This window comes from Coloeus monedula (assembly GCF_965178545.1).
Source record: "Coloeus monedula genome assembly, chromosome: 2".
NCBI lineage: Eukaryota > Metazoa > Chordata > Aves > Passeriformes > Corvidae > Coloeus > Coloeus monedula.
In genome coordinates, this window is record NC_138782.1 from 83621860 (window position 1) to 83640596 (window position 18737).

Sequence of the window (18737 nt, forward strand, 5' to 3'; positions counted from 1 at the left end):
TTTTAGTAGTTTCAAGGAAGTATAAATTCTGCTACTTTAAATACTGTCTAGGTTAAAATTGTAAATTTATTTCTTTCCTTTGTTTTTGCCACGGCAACCTTCTGACTTTATATTTTAATTGTTATCCCACAATTACTTCATTTCTCTAACTCCTCAAAAGAAATTACTGAAGACTTAAACATAAAACTAATAAACTTCATATATTACTGTCCACTGTTGATAGTCTTAGAAGGGAATCAGAACTTGTGATTAACGAATCAGAGGAACCTCTCATATTTACCCACTTCAACTTTATTAAACATGCTTAAGACTGAGAAGAAGAGAGTAATACAAGCTATACAATTTCTTGCCTGTGTCTCAGCAAGTGAATTGCCTAAGCCTTGTTTAGAGGTAATATCAGGTGCACACACTGCAGCTGAATTAACTGTACAACTGCAGCCCCAATTCTGACAGCTTTAACTGTAGCTCCAACCTGGGGACTTAAGTGCAAGATGCTCTTTTTGGAGAGCAGCATGAGTCTTTGATCAGCATGCCTGAAAACAGGCTAAAGAAGAACAGAAGCACAGGAGCACCTACAGTAATCAGCTGCTGATTACAGATCCTGGCCAACTGAGGAAGTTTCATATACACCCCTATTAGTAAGCTAGTGACCTTTACACAGCATTACATCAGTAGTCACACAAAAATACACTCTGAAAACAATTTTAAAAGATATACACATCTTAAAAGCTTAGTTTCACATTCACAAATTCTGTAACAACTAGTACCAATAAATTCTACTATGTGAAAAATTAAATCAACCACCCGTTATCTCAGCCTAGCCCTTATGCACTCCGCTTCGCAGCCACAAGTTAGCTTTAGCATAATTTATGCCTAAAACCCAGCAAGTAGTTTTTGCTCAATCACTGCTGCAAAGAAGCAGCACCAATATTTGATTCCAATGCTCCACTGGCCTCACTGCTACATTTCAAAACAGCTGCAAAAAAAAAAACGGGTAAAGGAGTGGAAGAACTAAAGTTCAAGTCACATTTACCTGCTGATGACTATGAAGTCTTGAAGAACTTTTGTGGTGAAACTTTCCATGTCTTTGAATATTACTATAACTGGAGGAGACTGACAGTATTTAGAGGAGGAATTTCTTTTTTTGCTTGGAGTTTCAGAATCTGTTTTCTTTAAAGCCATTAATTAAACATTAATACACATAAGCCAGCAAAATAAGAAGACTGAATCATATCTATGATACTATAGTACTCCAAAGTGACATGACTGACTTTTTGTCAGCTGTATTTATTATTAGCATCTAGAACTGCCATTTTTCTTCCTTCTGTTTGGCACAGCACGAAGTACAAAGAATAAACAGATTTTAAACACACACTCCCAACAACGACAAGAATAGCTCTGAGAGGCAGAACTGGTAGAGTTCTGCTGGGATTGAGGGAGAAGATTTGAGTTGCGTATACAGATAGTGCTTATTTTCTGTATCTTTACCCACTAATAAAAAGAGCATGTACTCAGTACACTTTGGTTTATCACACTGCTCCGACGAAGTCGTCAGAAAATCAGTTGTAACTTGTATTCATGACAGAAACACAATCTGAAACTTCAATAGCTTCATCAAACACAAAGATACAAACACATTTTGCAAGTTATTTCCTTACTGCTTGCCAATGTAGTGTGGGCTGCAGATGACATCATGGCTCATTAGCACTAATACAGTACCTTTGCCCTGGATGGCCATTCTTCTGTAAACTTTTGTTTTAATAAACAAAATATCTCAGGGCTCCTGGGAGAAAAGCATTTGGCATGAAGCTGATACTGCATTTTAAGCTTCCGGTTACCAATTAAACATAAGACAAAAAAAGTACTTTTTGCTTGTGTTTCAGAATTCTGCCATTCATACATCATCAGTAACTAACTCCACAGTTGTTCTATGTGTCACATATTACAGTCACATCACCTCAATATCACATTATTTTTTAGCATTACATTAAAAATTAACCTTTGGCATTTTCTCACAGAAAGCTGAGTTATTAAATTTCTGTTTTAAAAACATCTAAAGGTCAGGTATTTTCATAAACTGGGGATAAAAAAATGCCAGCAACATACCTTTGTTACAGTCTCATACCAGCTGATAAGAGAAGACATTGAACAACGTATTCTATTCTGTGAAACCTGCACACAGTCCTCATCTTCCAGTGAGTCCACATCTATATCACAGTTCATCAGCTGCCCTATCAGCTTCTGCATCAGGTTTTTTATGCCTTCACAAAACATTTTTAGACACGTGGTAAAAACATTTGGTTATCTGACAATAGTTCTCCGTCTCACACTATAAAAAACCACCCCAAAGTTATTAGTCATTATTTTTCACATTTCTGATTATTCTCCTTCTCTCTCCAGAATGCACATCTCATGCTCCTGAAAGCATTAATGATATGTATGCTGTTAATGCAATTTGCCTAGATAGCAACAACTGAGGTTAAGATGTTGGTCTTCCATCTTTCCCTGAGCTCCAGCCATATGCTTTTAAGAGTGACCTAAGAATAAGGCAGCCAATCCACAGAACTGAAGATGCTGCCGTAAGTGACTTTAATCTTTTTACTTAAAAAATAAAGAAGGAGCAAGGAGGGTGGGGCAATTTTATTCTACTCATTCTCTCACTAAATAATGTGACTTGTAAGCATTTAAGAAGTGGAATGCATACATACACTGTCCAATTAGACAAGAAGAAAACCAACCTACAATATCAACATGCAATACACTAAGCAGCATGTTCTTAACACTTATGCTACAGCTAACTAGCGTGTCAATCTTCACTGTTCTAAACAGAACTGGATACCTCTCAAAATACACTAGGCATTACTGCTCTGGTGACATAGGTTTGAGCAAATCTTTGGAAAGTCTTCAAGATCCCTCTGTCCATTATTCTTACATTTAGGGTCAAAAGCTAGAATTCCTAGTTAATTGATATCTTATTCAAAAGAAGCAGCAATACTATTGCAGTATTTACCTGGGCAATCTTTGGCTTCCAGCAAGGCTATATAAGGAGTAATGTTATCCTGAAGGGCATCTGAGAGACCTCTGAAAGTCAAGTCGTGATCTGTAACATTCACACCTAGAAAGAAAAGGACAAAATTTTAAGGCGCATTTTTCCATGACTCTTGAGCACAATGACTGAACAGTAAACTGAACGGTAGACAAAAACCAGAAGATACCTCAAATATTTAAAGAAAGAATGAAAAGTATCACATCAGCTGGGAGGAAAGATGAAAAACTAGCAAAAGATTAGACACACATGTTGACACTCCCTAATTAAGAGAAACAGGGAGCCACTGTGAAGACCCTTTATCATATAGTTTGGTGGGGCTTTTTAAAGAAAGTCTTCTCAAGGTGCAAACCTGCAAGAACCAGGACTGGTTTTCTAACATCCCTCAGAATCCACCCACAGCCATGTAAGGCCTGCAGACAAGAAATTAAATTCACCTTCTCTAGAAGGATACTGTATCCATACCTGGATCCTCTCATGGCTCATCTAAAGAGGAAAATTACCATAAATTACTGTGAACCACAGTCTGAATTCACTATGACCAACGTAGTATTTACTGTCTTTGTTAATATCCTTAAATCAACCAAAAAAAAGAGCAAACCCCTCCAGAAGGCAATCCAGAGCTGCTTCCACAGAAATATTTGAAGCAGTAGTTTTTCAATATACTACCTACAAAAGTAGAGTACCTTCCACTCTTTGTTAGTGGCTACATGGTAAGTTTGAAGCACAGGCCTGATCTTAATTTCCCTAAAATAATCCACTGAAAATGTAATCAACTTGCCTTGAATCAGGTTTAGCATTTACAGTTGCAAACCTCTGAAAGAAAGGAGAAGGGAAGAAAAAAAAAAGACTTCAGAACTTCACTAATTTCATCTCCAGCTATTTTCTTCACCCTCTGCTCTTTTCCCAATATAAAGACACTACTTTCCTACATGTAAAGATGCTCTGCAAGAACACAGACCAGAAATACAGAAGCTACATAATTCCAGGGTTAAGTCGTAGAAACCACCAAGCATGCTGGTAGCAGAAACACGGATGTAATCAAAGTATCTCCAGTGCCTCAAACAAAAAAACCTCAAATCACTACCAGCTGCTTAAGACAGACCTGTAGGGGAGTTGTTGACTTACTGGACTATTAAGCAACATAGGCAAAAGGGGAAGGAGGCTTTATCTGACTTCCTTCTCCCCACCCAATCTCTTCTGTTGACATGTTTGAAGCTGATACTACTCACAGTAATTGCTAGGAGTCAGCAATATAAGTTTCTTTGATCTGTCTGTGAGTTTTAATCAGATGTACATAACAAAAAATATCTTAAAAAAATTACCTAAGACAAGAGCTGCAGTAGGGATTTCTCTGAACTTCATCCTGCAAGTCCATTCTGTTGTCTTCTCTTGAAACTCAGAATGAGACCGGCTCAAAAAACTCACCAGATTATCAAGCAACTGCTTATTCAAGTCTTCTTGTATTTGCTGCAAACATACACAGAGAGAATTTATCTACAAAAATGTGAAAACACCACTGTAGCTTCCTTTTTCTACTCCTTTCCTGCATAATCTTTAACCCTTAAAACTCCAGGGTTTAAATTTTACTGTGATCTATAAACCACACTAACTTATTAATTGTGTGGCAAACATACATTTGATGCCTTGAGAGTCCACCTAAAAACAGAGACTAGACAGGAGTAAGGGAATAAAGGTAGGTATTTATTTGAAAGGCCTTCAAAGGTACACCCTGGGGAGCCAGAGGCTGCTGCCAAGATGGACCCCAAGATGGACAACAGGTCACGAATTCTTCACACTTTTGTAGGTTTGGTTCATTTGCATGTCAGGGCTAATTCTCCAATTAAAGCTTCGGTTAATGATGTAATTCCCCTCTGCTTGCCCCCCTCTCAAAGGCTTTTTGTTTATACTTTTTGGGCCTAGGACCATCTGGGTGTCCTTGAAGACAAAGCCTGGAGAGGCTTTGTTATGTCTACCTAGCAGGAGAGAGCAGAAGTTAACAGGCTACAAGAAACTTCAAAGTTACATACCAGGCAGTACCAGATTTAAAAAATACAAAAGTTAAAGCCTAAGGCATCACACTTCCCATCTTGGAACTTCTGGTCAAGTGCCTCAACAACAGTTTGGAAAGCAAGTGAGCTTAACTGTGTTGTCACATCACACGCTTTAAAGAAGGAGAAAAAACCAACACACTGACAAAGCCTAAGTGATGTACGCAATATAAAACAGTATCATTAGTTTCTGGAACAATGTTCATAGAAATTCTTATTCTTCCTTCTCACCTTACAAAACACCTGTAAACATTTTTCTGAGAGAGCTAAATGAAAGAAAATATTCTGCTCTTCCAAATCAAATTCAGGATGAAAGAAGTAAAAATAGTAATAAAGGAAATCATTAAGTATGTTTTATAGGAAAAAATACTAAACCACATGACTGCCATGTTTGCTACACTGCCTTTTGACCTTCAGGATGATTTTCACACAAGAATTTCTATAAGCAGGAACATATAAATATTAAAGACAAATATATGTATATCAGCAGCATTTTGTATTTCTTTTCTTGATCTGTGTGTCTTTGTCCCTAAACCAAGATATGCCTTCTGCTGGAACAGACAAAAAAACCCTCCTGTACTCTGAAGTTCAGGATATCAATATATACTCTAGAACACAGATGTTAGAAACAAGATTAAACCCCCGTCCCAAACAAAATCATCATCAAGATTTATTAGCAGCAAAAAGTGACACACACAGCAGTGAATTTGATTTTAAGCGAGGTGGCAAAGGTCATCTCTAGCAGCATAGAAGAGGCCACTATAAAAGAGTTAAGGTCAGATGCTCCCTGCTCAATAGCCTGAACTCTATTTCCATAATACAGAAGAGCCTCTGTTGGTCTCCTAAACAACTGATAAAACTGTACACAGAGTAATTTTAGTCTTTTCATCCTCTACTTATTGAAGAATGTCCTTCTGGCCTTTCTGATTGTGCAGCTCTGAACTCCCACCTGATAAATTCTATGCAACTCAGAACAAATTGTAACATGACATTTTTGGAAGAATTTACACCATCAGTGTTATAACATCATTGTAACAACTCCTGTATTATCACAGATCCTGTAACAATCCTCTGAGCTTCTGTTTCAGATTCCATCAAACCCTGAGCTTCCTGTGATCACTACTGTTTTTGCTAAGATGACCTAACAAGAACCTCAATTCTTACTTTGCACGATTACAGTATATATTATTTCTTCCACTGTGCACTTGTAATGATGGAATTTGGTCTGCCATAGCATTACACAATTACTTCACTTTCCTAAAATCCATCAGTCTTTTCCTGTCAAAACAACTTTGCTAATAGCATTGTTTTGATAATGTTCCAGAAAGTTCACCAGGCTGCTCTGCATCCTAAGTGACCAAGTAATTTGCTTGCATGACACTGCTCACTCTGGAAAAGTCACAGGAACTCGAAGTTCAGTCACTGCCATGACACCAGGTTTTGTTATGACTATTTGTTATGTGGTGTGAAAACCATTATCTTCATATTAGAGCTAAAATTACTGTATTTTAGCCCTGCACTTCACCTTTTTCCTTCTAGCCTGGATCCTGGCAGAATGGAATTCTCACCTCACAGGAGAAGAATATTTCTGCAAGCCCTTGGTGAGGTTAATCATAAACACATTTGCAAGGCCACTTCTCACAGCAGGGGTCAAAACTGGGATACGTTGCAATACTGAAGAAAAACAAAGTCCAAAATTCACCTTCCAAAAACAAAGGGCAGTTCCTGCCATACTTTTGTCAGCTTTCCAGTTGTGAGAAGCATGAAAGGATGTCGATGACAGATGGTGCTGCCACAACCACACCACAGTTTTTGATGGACATATAAAGGCCAAAAGTGCTCTGCCTTGGGGGGCAAATCCTCTTGTCTTTTCAACACCTCGAACAGATACCAGAGAACCAGGAAAACACCAGCACAAGCACAAGGCCTGCCAACAAATCACCAGGCAGCAGTGCACAGGCAAAGCCTCTGGAGAATGTCCTGCTAGGTTCCCTTAGCACACTACCAGAACCCCTAGAATAGAAGCCCAAACCAGCAAGACACCTGCTCCCCACATACTCTGCCACCGATCAGGTTTGCTGCACTAGGGATTGAAAGCATGTAAGAAATGAAATCCTGACTAGCTAAAGCCCTCACCTACCTGGCCTGACCTCATGGGTGATGCTGCTTTAAGGAGTTCAGACTAGAGACTTTCTAAAGTCCCTTCCAATCCGAATTATCACACTATTTTATATGTAAGAACCACCATCAGCTCCACGTTTGCCAACAGTGGGGTAAAAGGATGATGATTCAAAACTCAGAAGGAAAAAAATCACAAATATCTCAGAAGCAGTACGAAGAAAATTCTTTGTGTAGCAGCAGAAATAACTACAGGTAATCTGCCCTTGGGCAATTAAAACTCTAAGGAAATGCCCTCATCAGTATGGCAGTAGAGGAGGAACTGTATTCCATCAGGTGGAGTAAGACAAGAAAGAAGTATCTGGCAAACTCCTAACAGCCTCAAAGAAAACAAGGGTAGGAACAGAATTAGAGGAATTTATGAGCTTAGCCCAAGGGCCCAGATTTTAAGCTACATCCATCTGGCTTCTACTGCACATCCCAAAACAAACTTTGGGGAAAAAATTCTCATAATGTCTAGAGCCCAAGAGCAAGCAGAGGAACACAGAATACTTGCCCAGAATCTGTGACACTGAATAGAGGAGGAAATTCCTGCTGTATGGAAGCAATTATTCATACTATAATGCAAGCCAGCTGGCTATAGGGACACAACAACAGCATGCCATGTAACACACAGCAGTCAGGAGACCACAGTTCAGTATGAAATTAACTCTGACCCCCACCAGACAACCCCATTCACACCAACCACACTAATTCAATAGACCGTACTTGCAGCAGTATCATTCTGTATTTGACATCCATGCAGCTGTGTTCACATAAATCCACTATGAATCCTGGGCTGCTGTGTATGAATTCTGGAACGCTAAGGTCAAGACCAGCCTAAAATCCTCATAGCCACCTAAGCACTAACTGAATTGAAGGCAGGAAACAGCAGTACGCCAGGAGTTAATAAAAAAGACAATTAGTAGGAAGAGAAGCTTAAAAGCAGCAGCTTGAAACCTCAAAAGTGTACAGTTCTGTGGTTACAAGTAAGGTGTACTTGATGCATTTATTACTACTATTTTATATTCTGGACAGATACCAGTATTTCTGGCCCTCCTATTGCTTTAACTAACTGCCATGCATTTTTAAGCATGTCAAAAAGATCCCCAGAAACAAAGAAGCAAGCAGCATTGTCACAAATGCAAAACACCCCTTCAGCGTGAGGCACAAGGCTCACCTCTGTTTCTGATTTGATCTGTTTCCATAAAGACTGACAAGTGACAAACCGTAACTCAGTATCCTCTGCATCATCACTTCTGCTTCTGAAATCATAAGCTGGAAACACAGAAAGCAAAGGAAAGCACAAATAAGCTCATGAAAACAAAACATTTTTTTTCCCTGAGAATAAAACAAAGGACCCAACTGTACATACATATTTCAGGGAGATGACTTTTCTCTTAAGCAGTTAATTAATTGCTAGTATTTGGTAGAATAAGCAAGGGAACAAGCAGAATCTATTAGCCAAATATGCAGGCAAAAGGTAAAGAAGTAGCTTCTATCTCAAGTACCAGATAAGCTAAAGACTAAATCAGAGCAAACAGCCTTTATTATTAAATAAACAAAATAAGAAACAATAATAATAATTTTAAAAAAAACCAACTTTCTCTTGCTTCAGAAAGTTTTGTGGGTCCACCTGGTTGCCATTCAGTGGAACACCAGCAGTGGTTTCTAGTGGATCTCTAGAAAAGAGCCAGTTGATGAGCACCATCTCCTAAAGCACTAAACCCACCCAAAACAGGTCTGTAATTGACAAATGAGACATCCCTCTGCCTCGATTTTCATTGTCTCCCCTAACTATCACCTCATTTGTATCCCTAAGAGAAATCACTTAAAATATATAACCAGCTCTGATTACACAGATCTTAGGCTTTTAGTTGAAGAAAATCCAGCCACCATATTATTGATAACATACCAAGGCATAATATCCTTTTTTCACTACCAAAAGTCAAACTACTGGTGCAAATGTTCTCAGAAGGCCTTTTGTGAGGTGTGACAGTATTATCAACTATGGATGTTGTGGAGTTTCACAACTAAAACTTCACATTGGACAGGACTGGGCTTCCAGACTGAACAGATGCACATCCAAGTACTGTTTTAGAACAACACTCTAACCAATTGCTGTGAAAAGCCAAACCAGCTCACCTCTGCCTCTCTCTTTTAGGGCTAGTCCAGCCAAATTTTTTTCCACCTCAAAGTATTTGCTAACTAGGACAATATGCATTTCTATCCAAGCACTTCTAATCTTGCAAAAAAACCCCACAATATCCAGTAAGGGGTAAAATTTCAATGTGGTCTAAGTACACAGGCCTCGCTTGTTGCAATAACTTGCAATGACAAAAATCTGGCCTCCTTACCTTCCTCTCCATCTTTTTCATACAAATTGTCACATCTTTTGACAGCTCTAGTGATGATAAGGAATAAAAACAGTTTCCCAACTGAGTCTCAAATAGCAACTATTTAAGATGCATTATTTCTGGTTCCAAGAAGAGTCAGTCCTCAAACGAAAACAAACCTGCATACACATCTAGAGAAAAAGTATGCAGCAAATACTAGTGGACAGAAGCCACAAATGGCTTTTCTTCCTTCTTTTCCACAAGAAATTTGGGTAAAATACCCAGAATGTGAGACTTACGGATGGCATATGATTTCTGACTCCCGCAGCTTAAAAATGGCTCATTCAGACCTTCAGGTGAATTGTTTGTCAGTGAGTAAAAACCTTACAGTAGCATGATGAGGAGTTCTCTTGCAAAAAAAAAGTGCAAAGACAAAGATGGCTACACAATCTTGATTTCTGGAGATGAAAAAAGTCTAGCCAATAATTTGCTTGCATTCCTCCAAAGAAATGCATTTTCAGCAATCAAGGAGCAAGAGAAAACATCACACAGCAATTACAGAACTCATCATATGAAGTCAATCAGATCTGATGAACCTTTCAGGATTAACCCTTCTCAAACAGAAACACAAATGAAAATGCACTAACCTGCTTTCTCAGACGATCTCCTCTTCTTGGTACTTGGTTTAAAAACAAAGCAGCCCTAGAGAACAGCAAAAAAACCCCAGACAGACTTCAATACAAGCATCAATCTGACTGGCTCCTGAAGCCACTTTATTGTCCTTTTATTTCAGTGCTCCATTAAACAAATAATTTGAACTGAATTGCCAGCCTCTTAAGAATATCAAGTTACATATTGCCCCTTTATATTTCTGTTTCAAGGTAGAACACTAGTGGAAGCAGTAACCCAGCACACTTGTTAGGAATTTTTCATTTTTCCACTATGTTTTGCAACTCAACCATTAACTGGACCAGCAGCAGATTCTTCAAATGTCTCAAAACCTCCAATAGGTTTAGAATTAAAAGGAAACTATTCCCTGGGGACACATCAGTATGGTTTTCTAAGTACAGTTAAAAACAAAACAAAAGGCAAGAGGCTGAGATGAATGGAAAACAATCCAGAATAATGCAATGAGTATTATTAAGTCACTTATAAAAGGAAATTACATGCCCAAGCCACAGTGAACTGCATCCCAACTCAAAAAAAGTAGATGGTTAGAAGCAGAATGACAAATGGTTGGGAAAAGGTTCATATAAAACCCTCTGTTCCAAGGAATTCCTGTAGAGAGAAGTCATCTCCCAGTTAGACCTATTTCATCACACAAGTATTAAGCTTTGAATTCTTGAAGATTTTTTTCATTTTCTTCTAGAAAATCTGAAATTTCTTCCCCCATCCTCTCTACAGAAGCTCATCTCTTTCAAAGAGTTATAAAGATTTCCTGTGTAACAGAAATCACATGCACTGCCCAACTCTCACTGTGAGGTTCTTGTGCTGCAGCAACAGGGAAGGAAACACCTAAGTGTTGGAAATAGATAAACAGACTGATTCAATCCTGTATTTCTCAATGGAGATGCTTACACAAGCAAGGATTACTGAACTCAACCTAGGATAGTTCAGCCACTAGAGTAAGAATGATGTAGTGAAAATCAAACACCAGAGATGTGTTCAATTTTGATCACAGTTGCCAGTCTGAGTGACTTTAGACAAGTTATTTCCTTTCTTACACAAATAAGAAATTGCAGTAAAACACCAATTTATATTGACCTTCTCTGAAAAACGGCCTCATGAACTGGAGATGCCTTCAGACACATTCCATTTTACCGAGTATATTAAGGGCCATTTAAAACCAGCTGGACAAAAGCTGTGGTTATTCTACAGGTGCTAAACACTCTGGAACAATTCCACTGCAAAAATCTATCCTCTGCATTTATTTGTGCTGCTGCATGCACAAATGGAATTGGCCACAGTAACTACAAATCATATACATGAAAGAAGAATGTATGCTTAATCAAACCAAACACAACTACTGCTCAATGCTTTACAAGCATTGGCTTTTCCACACCACTGAACGTAGCTGAGACCAGAACATAAAACTGCAAAGTATTACATGTAAGATGTGGGAAGAAAGGTAAGGGGACATGATTCACTGCAAAACTATCAGGCAACAGCCATTGTCAAAAGTGAAATCCAGCTGTTTCGGATTAAGTTTTAAGTTTGGTTGGAAGCACTTTACTCCTGGAAGTAATAACCTGCACAGTGCCTTCCACACCAAAGGATGCAGCTGCACATCAACTCAGTGAAAAACAATAGAAGGGGCAGGAGTTTTCCTGTGATGATAAAACACACGCTGTGAACCACTGCTGTTGTTCACTGTATGATCAAGTAAGAAGTTAAATGTTTCAATCCAACACTTCAAGTCTCGCTGTGCATTGACGCTCTGATGAATGCACTATCCCTACAGCCAGCTCTGAACACAGCCCATATAAAAGCTCTCAATTCGGAAATATCAAGGCAAAAACAAATATTTAACATTACGTGTGGGAGACAGCATATTTATTTCCATTTCTTCGTTTAATTAGACTTGGTGGAGTGGAAGCAATGAGTGTGGCAGCAAGCGATGGCACCAGACTTCAACTGGAAGTGACAAAACCTACAGCCACAACACCCCTGGCTCTGTTCTGGGTGAGATTTACTCCAAGTAGGAATGGGTTTTGTTGTGCCAGGAAGGCAGCGGGCAGGTAACACTGCAGCGTCACTCAACACTCATGGTGTGACTCTAGGACTGCCCTGTGCAGAGATAAGGGCTGGACTCCACGGTCATTGTGGGTCTCTTCCAGGAGACTCCATGATTCTGTGGGACTGCAGTGAGGACAAACAGCGCCTTGGGCAAACCGAGTCCGGGCATGGACGCAGAGCCAGCAAGGCTTTGGGAAAGGGTGGGCAGCGGAACAGGACAACCGGGAGCCTGGGCACCAGGGAGGCGGGAAAAGCAGCAGCCGGAGGAGACGGGAAGAGGAGCAGGCACAGGGCGCGGCGGGCAGTGCCGCGGGTCCAGCTCCCGCACAGGCCGCGCTGTTCCCTGGGGAGCCCCCTCCCTCTCGCCCGCTCCTCACCTTGGATACGGAGCACGTGCTCATGTCGCCCCGCGCCCGCCGGTACCGGAGAGGAGCAGCAACCGCGCACGCGCGCTCCCGCCGCGCCGCCCGCCTCCCCGCGCGTCCCCGTGCCGCCGCCCCCCCACCCTCTCCCTGAGCAGTGGTGCAGCCCTCTCTGCGCTGCGCGATCCCTCCGCTCCTAGGGCAACCAATGGCCTCCTCCCCCTGTAACCTGAGAGTGGTACGGCCCAGCCCGCCCCTGGGCGGGCGGAAAGGAGCGGGGCGGGGGGGGTAAGGGTCGGCCGTGGAGCTTCCGCCGGGCGGTGCGGCCATGGCAGCAGGTTCCTTCCGGAGGAGCATTGCTTGCCAGGTAAGCACCGCTCCTTCCCGCGGCTGGCGCGGAGCGGGAGTGCACCCTGAGGCAGACGTCCCTTCCGTGCCCTCACAACGGGTCCCCCCTACGCGGGCGTCTCACAGTGGGCGCGACCCGCAGCCGCGGGCTGGGCGCGTGCTTCCCCGCCCCGCCCCGCTCCACCCGTCCCTGGGGCGCGCGCTGGGGTTTCCCGCTGGGGTCGGGGGGAGCTGAGGGAGGTGAGGGAGGTGTGGCGACCATCCCTGGAAGTGTCCCAGGCCAGGGCGGATTGGGCTCTGAGCAACCCGGCCTGGGGTGGAAGGTGACCCTCCACATGGCAGGTTGGAACGAGATGATGTGTAAAGTGCCTGCCAATCCAAACAGTTCTGACATTCCATGGCGAGTTCAGACCATAATGGCACGCGAGGGTTCGATGGGATCCTTCGTGGGGAAAAAACCCCCCAACCCTCTGTGGTGTTTCCCCTTGCCTTTTTTCTAAGGGTCCTTTAACATCTCTTAGGCTAGTATTTTATTGTATTGCTCATAATAGTTATGAAGGTTTTGTGCTTTTTTTACCTGGGCTGAAATTAGATTTCTGATATAAAGGATGTATCCCCTGTGGGTATTTAAACAGGGAGCAGTATTTTTCATTGGATTTTTGTCGTTTTGCTTAAGCCAATTTTTTCTTTTTTTTCAATTTAGCTTTCAAAAGTTTTGGATCTGCCACCAGAGAATTTAATAAAGTCCATATCTGCAGTTCCTGTGTCCAAAAAACGGTAGTTGTTTACATTTTATCTTACAATGTTGGTCATGTTTTGTTATTTTATGTCATACCTATTACTGCAAAAGCTTAACAGAACTATGGGGAAAAAATACACCAAAAAAGCCCAAACCTTTTATACCAATCTGATTATAAGATAGTTCAATGGAATTAAATCCCTGTATTTATTCAAGCAAGTTCTAAGTAAATATATTTGCTTACATTGATGACCTGAATGTGAAACTGCTTAGAGCCAATGTAGAAATTGCAGAGGATTTTTTTTCAGTCTTGTGCTCAAGAGTTGCAATAATGTTAGCAAGTAAATTTTGCTTATTCATGAGCATAGTTTTTGTTTTTTCGGAGATGGTGTTCTCACCATATCTACTTTTTGATTGTATTAGAGCAAAGGTGATATTTGGTCTTTTTGTCCAGCTTTCTAAATGTACTGAATCTCCAGATATCTGTGGGTTATGCTTACACCTGTCATATGCAGAGTCAGCTTGGATCTGCCACATCTCCCCAGCATTTCACCAAGGTTTTTTTCCTGATTTTCATATGTTCTTTTTTTCAGGCATGTTGCTGACTTCCAGCTTTCCATTGCTTCTGTAATAGAAAACAGTTCTAGTAATTGCTTAGCACAAGACCTGCATCTTCAAGCTCAGCAGCTTGCTGAAAGGGTATGCTAATGATTTCATTATATATTTATGCAATAATGAACTTACAGACTAGAGATGTAAGGGGCATCATAAGGTAAAAAGTATTATTTTCTTCAAGCATCTGTTTGGGTTAAAGTAGTTTGATGACTGTACTTTCTGTAATTGTACACAGAATTCTTCACAGGGAATTGGAGTGATGCCATGATGATTTTTTGCCTTTTCTTTTATACCCCTGTTATACCTTTTTACAAGTTCTGTATTCTTAGTGCTTTTTGCCTACATTCTTGGACTTGTTTGTTCAGCTAGGAGACTAAACATTTTAGAAGCTTCATAGGTAGGGGTTAGTGTGCCCCAAATCCCAAGGTCGTCTCCAGAGCACATTCTGTAAACTAAGATAGAATCATCCAGGGGAAGGTTCCTTGGGGAGGGGGGCTCATTCAAGCCTCTCATTGGGGAATTTTTGATAGATATGCTAATTAGTAAGACCTATAACGTTATACCAGATCTTTTGGGGGTGTGCACTGTGGTGTGCATTTCGGTGCATTCGACCGGGATGTAGTGCACCTAAGGATCCTTAAAATAAATACCAAGGTAAAATCCCTTTTTCCTTTCTAACTGTGTTTGACTCTTGATTTTAAGATGAGGAAAAGGCATCAGGAGAAGCAGCTTTGGTTAAGGTTCTTGTGAAGTTGGTGTCTTCAAACAGTTTGAGGTGAATAGTACTGGTGAAGTTAGGTGGGTATCTGAAGGGTGTACCATGGTCTGTGCTGTTGTCCAGCACTTGAGGAAGAAATTGAGTGAGTGATGGCTTGGAAAGCCAAAGACTGCGAAACCTACCTGTGGAAAGGCAATGGATAAAGTTAGCCTGTGGGACAAACAGGCCAAACTTTCAAATCCATAACTGCTTGAAATTGAGTTTTCTTAGAACAGCAGTTTTTTCAGGTGTGTTAGTTTGGGAAATGGCAGTAGCTGAGATTTTAAGACTAAAAAAAGGACAAATAAAACCATTTGTAATACTGCTGAGAAGCTAAACTATTTCTCATGTCATTCTTCACTGCTGAGGTGTTGAAGTTATCCATATCTTGGACCTGTTCTTCTAGCAAGATAAATATTCTGACTCAGGTGGAAGAAGAACTGCTGATGCACAGATATACAACCAAAAGTTCTGACACAACTTAAAGATGATGTAGAAACATTAAATAATTCAGGCTGGAAAGTACCTCAGGAAGTTATCTGTTCACATATCCTCCCCAGCGCAGGTATTTTGGATAAGGTTGCTGAGGACTTTTGAAATCCAGTTAGTTGTTGAAGCCCTCGAAGGATTATACACCCTCCCTCTCAATCTGTTTCAATGATTGTATCATCACAGTAACAAGTTTGTTTTTTTTAACTTGTGTGTCATTTTAAACTCAGCTGCTAGTTGCTGTGTTTAGGAAACTGCAATTTTCCTCCCTTCTTTATTGTTTGTGGCTCAGTAAATAATCCTGAGATGCTTAGCCGGACAGCTTTACATGGAAGAGCAATTTTAACAGTAAAGAATAACAGACCATCAATATAAGCCCCCAAAATGAATAGACCATGCCAACTAGACAAAGGGGAAAAAAAATCAATCCGTAATCTCTTCAGAATGTGGTTTTGTTGGGTGGTGAATATAGGAGATACATTTAGTTTAACTTGTTTAGACTGGTCATGTCTTCTCCAAAGAAGATAATACTACTGTGTAATAAGCAGTGTATAAACTAGCAAAATATAACCACGTATCAAAAACTAGCAGAGACAGAAAAATGCAGGCAGTTACCAGTTTTTGTCGTGATAAACAGCTGATGTAGTGCCTCAGGGTTCAACAGAATGTTCTTAGTGACTTCTGAGGAAATGGGTCACAATATTTGAAATACAGATATTTAGACTAGGCAAAAAGAGATGGAAGTTTTTCCAGTTGACTAAAATAGCCTAAATGGTAGGGCAATGAGACAATAAATGAAGCAATATGCTCTGAAGTACTGAAAATAGTCAGAAAGGTCAGAAGGGTCTTGTTTCCATGGGTTTTTGATTTCATCTGGCTGTCTGATTCTTGTTTCATTTTTGTACTGTTAGTTCTTTGTGGAGGGCACATTGTGTTGGGTTTTTTAGTGCTTCTGTACTGCACAGTGGCATCCTACTCCAAGCCTTGGGCACAGGGACATCTGGTTACTGAAGGACCACAGGGCACTTGGAAAAGAAGTTGTTAAAGTTGTGGAGAGGACAAATGAGCACTCATATTAAAGAGAGATAAAAGCTAATGACAAATAATAGATTATGTAGAAAAACGTTTATCAGAACAAATGTTATGGAGAAAGTCCAGTGGGTATTTCTATTTTCTCTCTGCCCCATAAGTACAAAGGACCATTTGTAAAACAGTAAGGTAAGAAATTGAGTGTCAACACAATAAAAGCTTTTTTCCTGCAGCTTGTCAGTTAGCACTGGAATTTGTTGTCAGCAGAGCTTGTGAAAATGAAGGAATTTCAAAGCTAGCTGTGATTTCTCCTGGTTAAGTCACTGTTTTAAGCTGGAGACCTAGCATGGGGGTACAATTTCCTCTTCATGGTGATGTGCTTCAGTAGGAATGTATAGCTTGCCTCTCTCAAAGATATTAACTGAGTGATAAGGTGATTGTGTCATAATTTTATATACTTTCCCTCCCTCTTTTTCCTTTTTTTAGACAATTTCTTGACTATGAAAGACAGCTAGTTTAATAACAAACTCTCAATGCTGACAGGTTGAGATCCAAGGTTCTCAACAGGAAGAGACCCAAATTTGTGTTGACAGTAGGTGTTGGTTGGCCAAATATTCCTTATGGGTTCAGAATTTTCAAGACATATGCCTTATGAAAATTGTAAATGAACTTTTTAATCAATTGGCCTTTCATATCTTTATTTTGTGACACTGGGTATTGCAGAATGTTGTCACTAAACTTTTTTTTTTTTTTTTTTTTTTTTTTTTTTTTTTTTTTTGTTAACTGCTGGCAGCCACCATGTAAGTTGTCAAATGTATCTCAGCTTTTGTCTGTACAAAGAGTTCAACTACTGTTCCCAATCAAAAGAAAATGCAGACTGTGCACAGGAAGGGTCTGAAGTGGAACATATGTGTGACATTTCAAGCTGAGTTATATTCAGAGCTTATTAAGCATGTATGGGAAATAATAAAATCATCCCTTTTCTGACAGCATTGATGAAATGATCCATTTGTGATTGCTTCAAACCAATAAATCACATTTAATGTTTACAGGGGATTGAATGAATGTTTACAGTGGATTGAATTACAGTTTTCCAGTTTACCTGTTTTCATTTAGAGTTTCTGTTTTGTTTTATTCTCTTAGCTTAAATGTGATTCAGTAGTGAGTGAAATCAGCGCTGGTCCAGGAACAGTGAATTTTACAATAAACAGGGAATTATTAGCAAAGGTGAGTAGTGTCTTTCAAGTGCTTTAATGTAAAAATAAATTTCTCAGTATAAAACTATAGAATACCTATTATTGTCTTAGGAAGGTATTTTCTATGTAAAACTGTCTTTCACAAGTTTTCCCTGAGGATCCCTGTTGCTGGTTTGCTATGTGGGCCTAGAATTTGGAATGAGGCTGAAGAAAGTTTCTTCTTGAGAGGAAACAATGCATCCAATGTTCACTGATAATCATAACTCTTCTATTTTCCTCTCTCTCTGTGCTTTAAAAGGCAGGCTTGGTTACATCTACTTTGAGTTCTTACAGTATACAGCTCAAAAGTTTTGATCTTGTAAATACTCTTGGTTTTACCTGAAGTAGAAGTATTTGATAGAAGATCCTTCATTACACACTTGGCTGGGAAAAAAAAAAAATCAAGGGGGAAAAAACCCAAAGGGAAGATATATTCCTCAATATTCTGACTGAAGTATACATATACATTGTAACCGAGTCAATGGCTATTAGAGAATAGATCTATAAGTAATTTTTGTATGTGTGTCTAGCTTGCCTTCTTAGGTGTCGTAGTAAGAACAGAATTAAAGGGTTTTTTACAGATGCTGTTCCTTAAAAAAAAAAAAATCAATAGCTGTTACAGAAAAATTTTAAAGTGCTTTTTTGAGTGGGAAAAATAAGAAAAATTTCCACTGAATGAAGTGAGATTTCCACTTTATTTCACTTTGTTAAAGGCTTCTGTTATCTTCAGGAAACTTGTCCAGTGCATACAGCTTTGTGGATTAGGTCTGTAGAGCATTGGCCTGTGTGATCTTACATGTTTCAGTTTATGTAGGGACTGACTTGGTGCTGTGAACA

General features: G+C 40.0%; 2 protein-coding genes across 4 annotated transcripts in view; one reads left to right on the top strand and one right to left on the bottom strand.

The window, feature by feature from the left end:
• Positions 1 to 12787, bottom strand: part of ORC3 (origin recognition complex subunit 3) — a 35667-nt gene extending 22880 nt beyond the window's left edge. For both annotated transcript variants that reach the window (XM_082302200.1, XM_082302199.1), the window contains exons 1-7: positions 12704 to 12787; positions 10238 to 10292; positions 8435 to 8532; positions 4372 to 4516; positions 3011 to 3115; positions 2107 to 2261; positions 1034 to 1170 (exon numbers count right to left, since the gene is read on the bottom strand). In XM_082302200.1, coding sequence (XP_082158326.1) covers positions 1034 to 1170; positions 2107 to 2261; positions 3011 to 3115; positions 4372 to 4516; positions 8435 to 8532; positions 10238 to 10292; positions 12704 to 12727 — 719 coding nt within the window. In that variant the 5' untranslated portion in view covers positions 12728 to 12787. The remainder of the gene's footprint in view (positions 1 to 1033; positions 1171 to 2106; positions 2262 to 3010; positions 3116 to 4371; positions 4517 to 8434; positions 8533 to 10237; positions 10293 to 12703) is intronic.
• A 142-nt stretch (positions 12788 to 12929) lies between these two features.
• The window catches only part of RARS2 (arginyl-tRNA synthetase 2, mitochondrial), a 31494-nt gene continuing 25686 nt past the window's right edge, over positions 12930 to 18737 (top strand). For both annotated transcript variants that reach the window (XM_082302319.1, XM_082302320.1), the window contains exons 1-4: positions 12930 to 13055; positions 13740 to 13813; positions 14369 to 14474; positions 17809 to 17892. In XM_082302319.1, coding sequence (XP_082158445.1) covers positions 13017 to 13055; positions 13740 to 13813; positions 14369 to 14474; positions 17809 to 17892 — 303 coding nt within the window. In that variant the 5' untranslated portion in view covers positions 12930 to 13016. The remainder of the gene's footprint in view (positions 13056 to 13739; positions 13814 to 14368; positions 14475 to 17808; positions 17893 to 18737) is intronic.